The 12,175-nt window shown below is 47.1% G+C and overlaps 1 protein-coding gene across 4 annotated transcripts in view; it reads right to left on the reverse strand.

The window, feature by feature from the left end:
• Positions 1-12,175, reverse strand: part of spag17 (sperm associated antigen 17) — a 349,272-nt gene that overhangs the window by 144,616 nt on the left and 192,481 nt on the right. For all 4 annotated transcript variants that reach the window (XM_038801961.1, XM_038801962.1, XM_038801964.1 and 1 more), the window contains 2 exons: positions 11,531-11,727; positions 6,747-6,885 (listed from right to left, as the gene is read on the reverse strand). In XM_038801961.1, the coding sequence (XP_038657889.1) occupies positions 6,747-6,885; positions 11,531-11,727 (336 nt within the window). The remainder of the gene's footprint in view (positions 1-6,746; positions 6,886-11,530; positions 11,728-12,175) is intronic.

Genomic DNA, 12,175 nt, shown 5'->3' on the forward strand with positions numbered 1-12,175 from the left:
TGTTGTTGGCCTCGAACAGGTCCTGGAACTGGCCGCCAAATTGCCCCCATGCTTTAAGGAAGCTCTCCTCCGACCCTCGGATGGTATATTTGATCTTCTCCAAGTGGAGAAATTCAGATAGGTCTGCCAGCCAGTCTGCAGCTGTGGGTGGTGCTGCTGATCGGCAGCCGAGCAGGATTCTCTGGCATGCGATTAGGGGAGTGAAAGCTAGGGCATCGATCCTCTTCCCCATGTGTAGTTCTGGCTGCTCTGATACCCCGAAGATTGCCACATTTGGGCTCGGCTCCACCCTCACCCCCACAACCTTGGACATGGCCTCGGGGAAGGCTGTCCAGACCCAGCAAGCTTAGGGCAAGCCCAAAACATGTGGGTGTGGTTGGCCGGGCCTCCCTGGCACCGTTCATATTTGTCCTCCACCTGTTCATTTGGGTTCTGGTCAGGTGTGCTCTATGCATTGCTTTGAACTGCACGAGGCTGAGTCTTGCACAGGAGGAGGTGGAGTTGGCCCTGCTTAGTGCTTCGCTCCAGAGTCCCCAACGTACCTTTGACCCCAGTTTGTGTCATTTAGTGGCGTTCGGGCCCTGTCCAGTAGCTGTCCATATATTTTCCCACAGAGCCCTCCTTCCTTACTGCCCGTATTCATCAGGTCATCTAATAGCGTGGTCTCTGGGGCCCTGGGTATCCTACTGTCTGTTTGCGGAGGAAGTGTTTTATTTGTAGATGTCTCATTTCCTGTCTTGTTGGTAGTTCCCATTCCTCCATCAGTTGATTCAGCGTCGCTAGTCTGTTTCCTATGTAGGAGTCCCTAAATGTCAGTGTTCCCTTATCCTGCCTCCATTTTTTAAAGGAGGTGTCTAGCATGGCTGGTGGGTGTTATATTTTAAATAATGACTTATCTAAAATATATATATTACTCTTTGATCCACCAGGATGATAAAATGACCAATCGTCTTCTTGTTGAAAGATGAACTATTTAATGAGTAATAAAAGAATAAACTGTGAGTCCTTTTACTCAATACTAAACTGACAATAAAGAAATAAAGTACAATACAGATAACTATACACTATTATAGCAAACTAGTTCTAACTTCTCTCACTCTAGCTATTCTATGTCTTGCTTGTTCACTGTTCTGAATCACGTCATCATGTGATTTAGAAAAGGCGGGAATCCAGTTCGTATAGTATCTGACTGTGAGCCACCTAGTATTGAAATGACTGTACTACATTTACATACATTGATCATGTATATTGATATCTGAATATCACTACAGTGGTAACCTGTGGTTTCTGCAGATGGGTGTCATGGGGACATCTTGGTCAGTCCAAAGTGTTGCCTTAATTGGTTCCACGTTTTCGGTGTGGCCGCTACCACGAGGCTGGATGTGTATTTTGTTGAGGGGGATGGGAGTGCTGGTGTGGCTAGGGTCCGGAGGGCTGTTCCACTGCAGGAGGCCTCCTCCATCCGCACCTGCTTTGAGTTGGGTTTGTGTACCCATCCCCTCACTCTGCCTGCCTTTGCTGCCCAGCGGTAGTACTGCAGGTTTGGTAATGCCAGGCCACCCTTGATTTTCGTCCTTTGCAGTGTTGGTTTGGGGACTCTTGGAATCTTACCCCCCCACACACAAACGCCATGATTAAGCTGACTAATGCTTTAGAAAAAGGCCTTGGGGGTGAAGATCGGTATGGACTAAACAGGGCGAGGAACCTCGGCAGCAGGTTCATTTTGATTATCTGCACTCTCCCCGCCAGAGAGAATGGGAGTGCGTCTCACCTTTGCAGGTCCTTTTTGACTTCTTCCACCAGGCTTGTCAGGTTCCACTTGTGGATTTGCCTCCAGTCTCTGGCTATTTGGATCCCCAGGTATCGGAATCATTTTTAGGCTATTTTAAAAGGGAAATCCAGCTCTGTTCTTCCCTCATTTGGGTTCACTGGGAATGCCTCGCTCTTGCCCAGGTTGAGCTTATAACTAGCGAAGGTTCCAAACTCTTTCAGGATCTGCATGATTGCTTTCAGTTCTTCATGTAGCTTTGAGACATACAGAAGCAGGTAAACCGCATAGAGTGAAACTCTTGTGTTCTCTGTCACCTCTTTGAATGCCCTTCCAGCTTTTCACTTCCCGCACAACTATCACCAAGGGTTCGACTGCGAGGGCAAACAAGAGCGGGGACAGTGGGCATCCCTGCCTTGTGCCTCTTTGCAGCTGGAAGCATTCAGGGCTGATGGTATTGGTTCACACGCTCACCTTTGGGTACAGGAGTTTTACCCAAACTGTTCCAGTATCTCAAAGAAGTACTTCCATTATTATATTCATCAGCCGTCTGATGTTCGCAGTGAATTGCCTATCTTTGACAAAGCCCATCTGGTCCTTTACGACCACCTCTGGTACACAGCCCCCCAGCCTTTTGGCCAGGACATTTGCGAGTATTTAGCAGCGAAATGGGTCTATATGAGCCACATTCCGTCGGGTCTTTATCTTTTTTTGGGTATCAATGGGATCGTGGCCTGCGCTAGTGTAGCAGGCAAGGTGCCCCATGTTAGCGAGTCTGTGAACATGTCCCTTAGATGTGGGGCCAGGGCCGACTCAAATTTTTGTAGAAGTCTGCTGGGAACCCGTCGGGTCCTGGTGCTTTCCCCGCCTGCATGGAGCTGATGCTCTCCATGATATCGCCCAGATCTATTGGAGCTTCCAGCTCCCCCCACCTGTCCTCCTCCACAATTGGCATTTCCAGTCCGTCGAGAAACTGTGTCATCCCTGCGTCGGGGGGGCTCGGAGGTGTACAGCCCTCGGTAGAAGGTCTTGAATGCCCGGTTGACCTCTTATTGTTCTGCTGCCAGTCTGCCTCTGCCATCCTTTACCTGTGCTATTTCCCTCGTGGCTGCCTTCTTTTTTAGCTGGTGAGCGAGTAGGCAGCCAGCCTTCTCCCCATTTTCATAGAAGGTCCCCCGTGTCTGCCAGTGTTGGTCCACTGCTTTTCTGGTGGATAGCAGTCAACAGCTCTAAGGTCAGGGCCTCAGAGACCCAGGTTCGATTCCCGGCTTGGGTCATTGTCTGTGCGGAGTCTGCACGTTCTCCCCGTGTCTGTGTGGGTTTCCTACGGATGCTCCGGTTTCCTCCCGCAGTCCAAAGATGTGCAGGTTAGGTGGATTGGCCATGATAAATTGCCCTTAGTGTTCAAAAAGGTTAGGTGGGGTTACTGCGTTACGGGGATAGGATGAAGGTGTGGGCTTGGGTAGAGGTGCTCTTTCCAAGAGCTGGTGCAGATGTGATGGGCCGAATGGCCTCGTCCAGGACACCACTGACCATGACGTACCGTCACCCTGGGTCTGGAACTGTCTTTGTCGCCGTGAACACTGTCCTCTTACTTATCAGAATACCTGCCCTGCGAGTCCTTATCCCCTAGCAGGAATGACTGGTCTGTCCCACCTAGTCCATCTTTACCCACAGTCGGTCTTTCTCCCTCAGGTGCATCTCTTGGAGCAAGACTGTATCAGCTTTCATACTTTTCAGGTGGGCGAAGAACCTGGATCTTTTCACTTGACTGTTAAGTCCCCTTATGTTCCAGGTGAGGGGGTTTCTGTGTCCCCCCCCCCCCCCCCCCCCCCTTCCTGCGGTATCAACCATACTTACCTGCATTCTGGAGTTTCCCTTTGTTAGGGGACCATCCAAAATGGCCGGGGTCACCGTTCTCACCATGAGGCCGGGCCCCTGCACTATGGGGTTTCCCTTTGTCCACGGGCCACCCAACATGGCCGCCAACTATGAGTACGCCACGTGGGTGAGCCCCTGCACTCTGGGGTTTCCTATGCCCAGGGACTCTCCAAAGTGGTTGCTTGTGGTGGCATCTTGTTCCACCAACCCGAACCTGACTTGCTGAAGCCAGTCTAGAACCCTCCCCTTCCTTATGTTCCCCGTTTGGTCCCAATTCGCTCCTCTACCCCCCTTCTGCCCTCCCCTCAGGGTTGCTCTGACTCCCTCTTCTGCCCGTTCCTTTGCTGTCCTCTCTGTCTCCTCCCCACCCTCTCAAGTGCTCCGCTGCCCTCGCCCCTTCCTTCCTAGGAGCTAGTTCTCCTGCTCATAGCGAGGCAGTGTTGTCCTGCCCAAGGATTGTCTATGTCCATCACTTTCTTTTTTTCCCTCCCTTCGGCTTCCTCATTGCTGCTTTGTTTGCCTTTTGTCCAGGGCGCTCACACGCATGAACGCGACCGCCTCAACCGGGATGGTGAAATATGCTCTTTATTCTGGAATGTTACCCAGAGTCTGGTTGGTAATAACATCTAAAATGTTATACTGTTCTTGTACAGGGCTGACTTTGCGTGGTTGAACTTGGCCCTGCGCTTTGTCAAGTCCGCCCCAATATCCTGATACATCCTTATTTGTGTCCTTCCCAACTGCTCGCTTTGGTCTGCCGAGCCCTGCACAGGATCCTCTCCCGATCCTGCTACCTGTGAGGCTTGGCGATTATCGGCCTTGGTTGCTCCCTCCTCGGCCTTGGGCTTTGGTTGGAGTGACCTGTGTGCCCTGTCAATCTCCAGTGGGTTGGGAAGCTGGCCCTTCCAACCAAGTTGGGCCATGTAGTCAGTCAGGTCTCTGCCTGCAATCCCCTTTGGCAGGTCCACTATTCGCATATTCTGTCGCCTGAACCGGTTCACTTGGTCCTTGACCTTCCCCTTCAGGCTCCCTTGGGTCACCACCAACCTCTTTATCTCCGTCTCTAGGGCGAGTATGCTGACGCTCTGGTCGGTCGATGCCTTTTTGAGCTCCTGGATCATTCTTCCCTGAGCCTCCAGCTTCTTTCCCATCCTGTTGAGAGCCATCTGCATGGCAGCCAGCACCTCCATCTCTGCCACCCTGACCGCCACCTGGATCTCCATCTTTAACTCATCCTTCATCGCGGTCAGCTCCTTAGTCAGGAATGTCTTCCGTCCCTCGCCATGTTGGGGGGGGATCCCGTCTTCCAGGTTATTGGTCTCCCTCTCTCGGGGGTGGCCGGAGACCTTTCATCTTGTGGGCCCACCGACTCGCGCACTCGCTTCACTTGCCATTTTCGTCCGTTTCTGGCTTCCCTGCAGCCTCTCGAGCTACTGTTTGCTGGTGTTCTACTCTTCTACTTTGCCTTTTTAATTGAGCAGCTGAATGAGTCTGGGTTTTCGGGCTAAATTTGGCTATAAGTGTCTATTTTGCTGTGTTATGGAGGAGAGCCACCTGATTTGTGACTACTTGGCACATCCCCATCACCGGGAGTTCCTCATTACTGTTATTCTGCCTTTAGCTTCTTAAAAACAGAATCTCACCTTTAACATCACCATTTCATTCAGTTGCTGTATTTGCATATTAATTGCTGATTAAAAGTGAACAGAAAATAGAATAATTAACATTACAAGCATCCTTTCAATGATATGATAATTGTTAATGTTTATCAACCTTTCATGACAGAAAGTGAACAATTTAGTATGGAATCTCATTATTTCAAGTTGCAAATTATTGTTAAAAATGCCAAAGTTTAAATTTAACATTTCTTTCAATTTCCTTCTATTCCCTTATCCCCAATCACATTATCCAGTCTTGATTCCTTCTCCTTCTGCACTTGATTTGACATTGAATTCCTCCAATATAATTCACCCCCAGTCTTTCATGGTTCTTTCAATCATTTAATCTCATTGGTTAAGGAGACAGGGTGCCAAATTTTCCAAACCCGGCCGGGGGGTTGGGGTGGGTGGGGGGGAGAGTTCAAGCTGAAATACATGCGAGACCTTTTAATTAAGTTGCTGGCAATAATTTGCAGGAGTCAAATCTTCCTAAGCAGAAGGTATGGCATTACAGCCTCTTTATGGAGAATTACATTTAAGTAGCTCTTGCTGCAGGGGAAGCCACAGCCCTCTTACTGAAGATGCCTCCACGGCACCACTATTTCCCCTGCTGCTTGCCCTCAACAAAACCACTGCAAAGGAGCCTGGCGGCCCTTCCCATGGGCAGTGCTGAAGGACCTCCGAAGACTGGAGCCTGACCACTGTCCCTAATTTGACAGGGCTCCCAGAAACAACTTTTTAAATTGGCCGTCTCTGGGAAGAACACACCCAACATCCCACCACGACCATTTCCAGGCTCCCAACCCGGAACTGAAGCTATCACTCAGTTTGCAACATACCTGGGAAAAGTCGGCACATGCGGTTTGTCTTGTTATTCACCAAGGTCATCAAAATTTAAAACCTAAATATACACAAACATGTCTAACTGACAAAGTGCGAAAACTGAGTCATTAATATTTGCTTTTCTTGACCTACTGTGAGTTAATTTATCATTTTGCAGAAAACAAATCATCCAATATGGCATGTACTAAGAACAAATTTCCAACTTTATCATTTATACAAGACCTTTTTGTTTTAGAGAAAATGGAAAATCGTAGTCCTCAGGTTTCCAAATAAATACAGGGAACAGAGGTCCACAAGGGCAAGCTGAACAAAATCAATTCTTCCATTTCTCAAGATAAATGTTACACTATTGCAGAGTACAATATTTTGTTGCCAAAGAGTTGAAGGAACCCATCCACTCGAAAAAGCAAGTCGGCATGACAGTATTCTTGCTCCCACAATATCCAAGCACCTAAGCGATTGAACTGGAAATACTACAATATGGCAGAAATGTATATTTATTCGGACAAGGTAATGTGTCAATGTTGGGTAAAGGTACAAAAGGAATTTCTGGAAAATTGAGAGAATGTTAAAAGTCAGCTATCCTACTTTCTTACCAGTTTCACATTCCATTTCATAATCTGTGTTTGGGACATCCTGAAAGAAGGTTGTAATCCTGGTTCCATCAGCATGTTCCACAATAGTGCTATCACTCCCAAAGACAGTAACTACCTTGTCCTGTCTTGTAATCATCACCTGTATTGTAAATTGATAGTTTGTGAAATGCATTTGTATGCCCTATTACCATTTTTCCACAAATTAGACAGGATATTTGACACTAATTCTGCCTGTTGCCTGAATAAATTTGAAATATTAAGAATGTGAGAAATACAAGGTTGTAAGAGGCTGCAATAAATATTACACTTGCAGTTAGCTTTTTTAAGTAGTCAAGAAATATCTTACCTTGTGGAAGGAAAAACGTTAACAAAGCATATAATAGGAATTAAACTGCACACTAAACATAATGATCAATGATTTGATTTATGCAATAGATAAGAAATAAATTAATGCAACTATTAAGATAATCCATGTGCGTTTGCATATGCGTCAGCCAAAACCATGTTTTGTTGTCAGATAATGTAACAAAAGCATTGATCAGACTATCGTGAAGCCTATTAATGTTCTACCATTATTCATTTCTCTTTCTTGTTGAATTGTTAACCTGTAGGTTTTACGTGTTAAGCAGGGGAGTTTAAGATAATTTAAAGTAACATTAGGCTATTAAGTGAGAAAGAATTCCGTAGCAATGGTCAGTTTCAGAGTAAAATAATGAGTTTTAATTAAAGATTGAGATTGAATCATTTGAAAAAATATATATTCAGATTAGCAGCTGCTAGGGATAGGTTAACAAATGATGTGGGAAATATACATACTCTCAAGGGTGCAGGTGAACAACACTGATGAATGAGCAGCGCTCCGAAAGCTTGTGATTTCAAATAAACCTGTTGGACTTTAACCTGGTGTTGCGAGACTTCTTACTGTGCCCACCCGCCGGCATCTCCACATCATGGCTAACATTAGTAAAAGAAGAAATCAAAGAGAGGGGCCGACATTTGAAATGCTTTATTAATGAAGAAAACCCGAGAAGAAAGACAGAAGAAGCAAGGACTCAAAACAGCAGTGAAAAGAATGAAAAATGACAAAGTAGACAAGATGAGAAACCAGCAAAAGTACAGACCTGCTTAGGTAAATATGGGGTCCAGGTTCTGAACAAGCTACTCTGTTCTATTCTGATAAGAGAGAAAATTCCAAAGGTACGGAAGCAAAGTATTTTTGTACAAATATTCAAAGGGAAGGCAGACATTCAAAATTACAAAATGTACTTCGGATATGTGAAAGAATCATGCATCAGAGGCCAAGAAAACTAGTGGAAATCTCTGAAGGTCAGTTTGGATTCATGCCTGGAGGGAGCATTTCCACTGCTGTAAATTTTACTTTGAGACAAGTGATTGAGAAATATTGGGAGGGCCAACTGAAACATGGAGATTGTATATATCGATCTCAAGAAAGCTGATGAGTGGGTGCCTGGGGTGGAAGTCTGGAGATATTCTAGAAATTGTGGATTCACTGAGAAGTACATACAGCAATTACAGGACGTGGACAAGGAATGCCAGACAAGAATAGGGGAGACTGCACATTCTCCCTGTGTCTGCGTGGGTTTCCTCCGGGTGCTCCAGTTTCCCCCCACAAATCCTGAAAGACGTGCTTGTTAGGTGAACTGGACATTCTGAATTCTCCCTCAGTGTATCTGAACAGGCACTGGAGTGTGGCGACTGGGGAATTTTCACAGTAACTTCATTGCAGTGTTAATGTAAGCCTACTTCTGACACTAATAAAGATTATTATTATTAGGCTGCATCTCGAGATCAGCACATGGGAGGGGGCGGTATGGCTGTGCATGTGCCGCTGGCAAGTGAGCCGGGGCCCTCCGGCTCCGAGTCCCCAGAGGAGGCCCACTGGGGATGAGGTAAACAGCTGGCTGCCTCCAACTCCACCTCAGATGTGCATCCTGGGGAGGCATCTAGATGTAGTGGTAGAGCTAGGAAGGAAAAGCACATCAAGGATCACTGAGGGCATGGGGAGGGGGGATAGGTAGACTGTGGGGAGTGGGGTGGGGGAGGCGGCACCATCGGGAACGGGGTTCATACAATATATTGGACACCTTTTCACACAACCATTATGATGCCTCTGTCATCAATGCGGGCTGACCCCCCGGACCCTTTGTGCATCTCTCCATGCATCTCCCCCCAATCACTCCCTGTGGCACTCACCCATCCTTGGCTGGGGAGACTGCTAAATGACGGGAGGCCGTTGACTACGGGGTCGCTCTTGTTAATTGTATGGAAATGGGGCTTAAGTGGTGAGATCCTGATTTCGCCTACGGGAACAGGCCGGTGGCATTACAAACTGTTTGGTGCCTGCCGTGAATCTAATTTTTGGCCTCTCCCGCTATTCACTGGCTTCGTTACGCTTGAGTCAGAGCGCATCGTTGCCAGAGAATCTCGTCCAGAGTCTTTGAATATCTTTAAGGCAGAAGCAGGTATATTCTTGATAAGCAAAGGGGTGAAATATTCTCTTGGTCCGTGCGGGGGCCTCTGTTGTTTGTAGTATACATAAAACGATTTGGAAGAAAATGTAGCTGGTCTGATTAGTAGGTTCACGGATGACATTAAGGTTCATGGAGTGGCAACTAGTGTTGAGGATTCTCAGAGGATAGAGCAGGACATAGATAGGTTGCAGACTTGCGCAGAGAAATGGCAAATTGAGTTTGATCCAGTCAAATGTGAGGTAATGGGCGGAATTCTCCGCTCCCCACGTGGCGTGGGAGAATCGTGGGAGGGCCTCCCGACATTTTTTACGCCCCCCTGGCGCCCCCGCGATTCTCCCCCCTCCTCTCGGAAAAATCGCCGCTCGCCGTTTTTCACGGCGAACGCCGATTCTCCGAGCCCGATGGGCCGAACGGCCGGCCCTTCACACCAGTTTCACCACGGCAGAAACCACACCTGGTCGCTGCATTCATGAAACGGGCGCCGGATGCCCGTTTGGGGCATCCAGGGGCCCCATTTGGGATGGGAGCACCGCGACTGTGCTCCGGAGGGGACAGGCCCGCGATCGGTGCCCACCGATCGTCGGGCCTGCGTCCAAAACGGACGCACTCTTTCCCCTCCGTCGCCCAGCAAGATCAAGCTGCCACATCTTTCCGGGCGGCGGTGGAGAAAGACGGCACCGCGCATGCGTGGGTTCGCGTCGTCTGCGCGCTGATGACATCCGCGAAGCGCCGTTCGGGCGTCATTTCCGGCGGCCGAGGTCGCGGCCGGAAATGACGGGGGCCCGCTCCTAGCCCCTCGGGTGGGGATGAATTAGGTGCGGGGAGCGGGCCCCGAGGCCGTCGTGAACCTCGGCCGAGTTCACGACGGCCTCCGCGATTTTTGGAGCCGGCAGAGAATACCGCCCAATGCATTTTGGTAGGTCTAACATAGGTCTAACAATAAACAGTAAATGGCAAAACCCTTGGGAATATAGAAAGTCAAAGAAATCTGTGCATACAGGTCCACAGATCTTTGAAAGTGGCAATACAAGTGGACAAGGTAGTCAAGAAAGCATACGAAATGCTTGCCTTCATTGGACAGGTCAGAGTATAAAAACAGGCAAGTCATACTACAGTTGTATACAACCTTGGGAAGGCCGCACTTGGAATATTGCACACTATTCTGATCGCCACACTACCAGAAGGACGTGGAGGCTTAGGAGAGGGTGCAGAGGAGGTTTACCAGGATGTTGCCTGGTCTGGAGGGTATTATCTATGCAGAGAGGTTGAATAGACTCGGACTGTCTTCATTAGAATGACGGAGGTTAAGGGGTGACCTGAGGTTTACAAGATTATTGAGGGGCGTGGATAGAGTGGATAAGGAGGCACTCTTTCCCAAGGTGGAGGGGTCAGTCACCAGGGGGCAGAGAAGTTTAGAGGAGATGTGCGAGGCAGGTTTTTAATGCAGAGGATGGTGAGCGCCTGGAATGCGTTGCCAGGCGAGGTTGTGGAAGCAGATATATTAACGGCATTCAAAAGGCATCTTGACAAATACATGGATAGGATGGGTATAGAGGGACACGGCACTAGGAAGTGCTGAAGGTTTTGGCCAAGCGTGGTAACATGACCGGTACAGACTTGGAGGGCTGAAGGGCCTGTTCCTATGCTATATTGTTCTTTGTTCTCTTTGTTCTTGTGAACTTGAGGTTAAAAATAGATCAGTCATGATCTTATCAAATAGTGGAAGAGGCTCAAGGGACCGGGTGGCATATTCCTGTTCCTAATTTGCATGCTCATATGTAAAGCGCTGCTAGGCTCTCTTCAGAGCCCAGAAGAAGCCAACAGTATGGAAGCTGCATAGTAGAACGTTCCTTTCATCGAAATGGGTGGCAGCACAACATTTGCGTCATGTCCACCTCCACTAGAACTAGCCCAGGTAGGCCACGAAATGTGACACCTATCCTTGAAAAAGTGGTCAAATAAATTTTTAGATCCTTAATAAGGAATCCACTCTAACTATAGAATAACATTTAAATTACAGTAAGTAATTGTTTCTGTACCTGTAGAAGTAACTGAAAGCAGAACACAATGCTTGCACTATTTAAATTCTGTTGAACATTTCCTAACATTATACACCGTACAAGTTGCTACAGTAGCCTACATAATCTGCTTCTGCATTTAATAAATATAAATAATATTGATAAAGTATAGAAGAAATAGTAAATAAGCAGTAAGGGAGGAAATAGGAAGCTCAGGTTTGGAAAGCCGAAATTTTACAGATGCAAATACACAAGAGAAAAATAGTGTACTTACTTCTCCAGTTTCTGGATCTGTGGCTTTATAGACCAAGATGGGTTTTATATTCAATTTTTCCAAGCCTTTTGTTCCTATAGCTAAACCTATCGGGGTGGTAGTTATCCAAGTGCCAAGTCGAATATCTGGTTGCTGCATTTGCAATGAAGGACGTTCACTAATAACTGTTGCAGAATTTCCTCTATGACCATGTTTTCCTTTGGAAACAAATAAATGGCGTGAAAACCAGAAACACCTGTTCAGAAGCAATAATTTCTGATCATGGGAGATCAGTTCATTTGAATACATTTCTTTGTTCCTGATATGTTACACCACATTTGGGAGAACTGGTGAAAGAAAACATAACTTCACAGACTAAGAGTGCACAAAGGGGTTTTGGCTGCCTGTTCACTTTCTGGTAAGAACAATTGCATTGGTAACAAAAGCGAGGAATAAAGGGGAGAGAGAATTTGTTTTAACAGTTAGATATGCCAAATTATGGCCAATTTCATCACACAAATGTTCCTAAATTTGAAATAATTTTCACAGTCCTAATAAACATCGAGATTGTATGCAGCCTTTCCAGAGCTCTTCATGCTAACCAGTTACATTGTGCTGTTTTTCATTTGTTCATGGGATGTGAGCATTAATGAAAGGCTAGCATTC

The sequence above is a fragment of the Scyliorhinus canicula genome, chromosome 7 (assembly GCF_902713615.1).
Source record: "Scyliorhinus canicula chromosome 7, sScyCan1.1, whole genome shotgun sequence".
Classification (NCBI taxonomy): domain Eukaryota; kingdom Metazoa; phylum Chordata; class Chondrichthyes; order Carcharhiniformes; family Scyliorhinidae; genus Scyliorhinus; species Scyliorhinus canicula.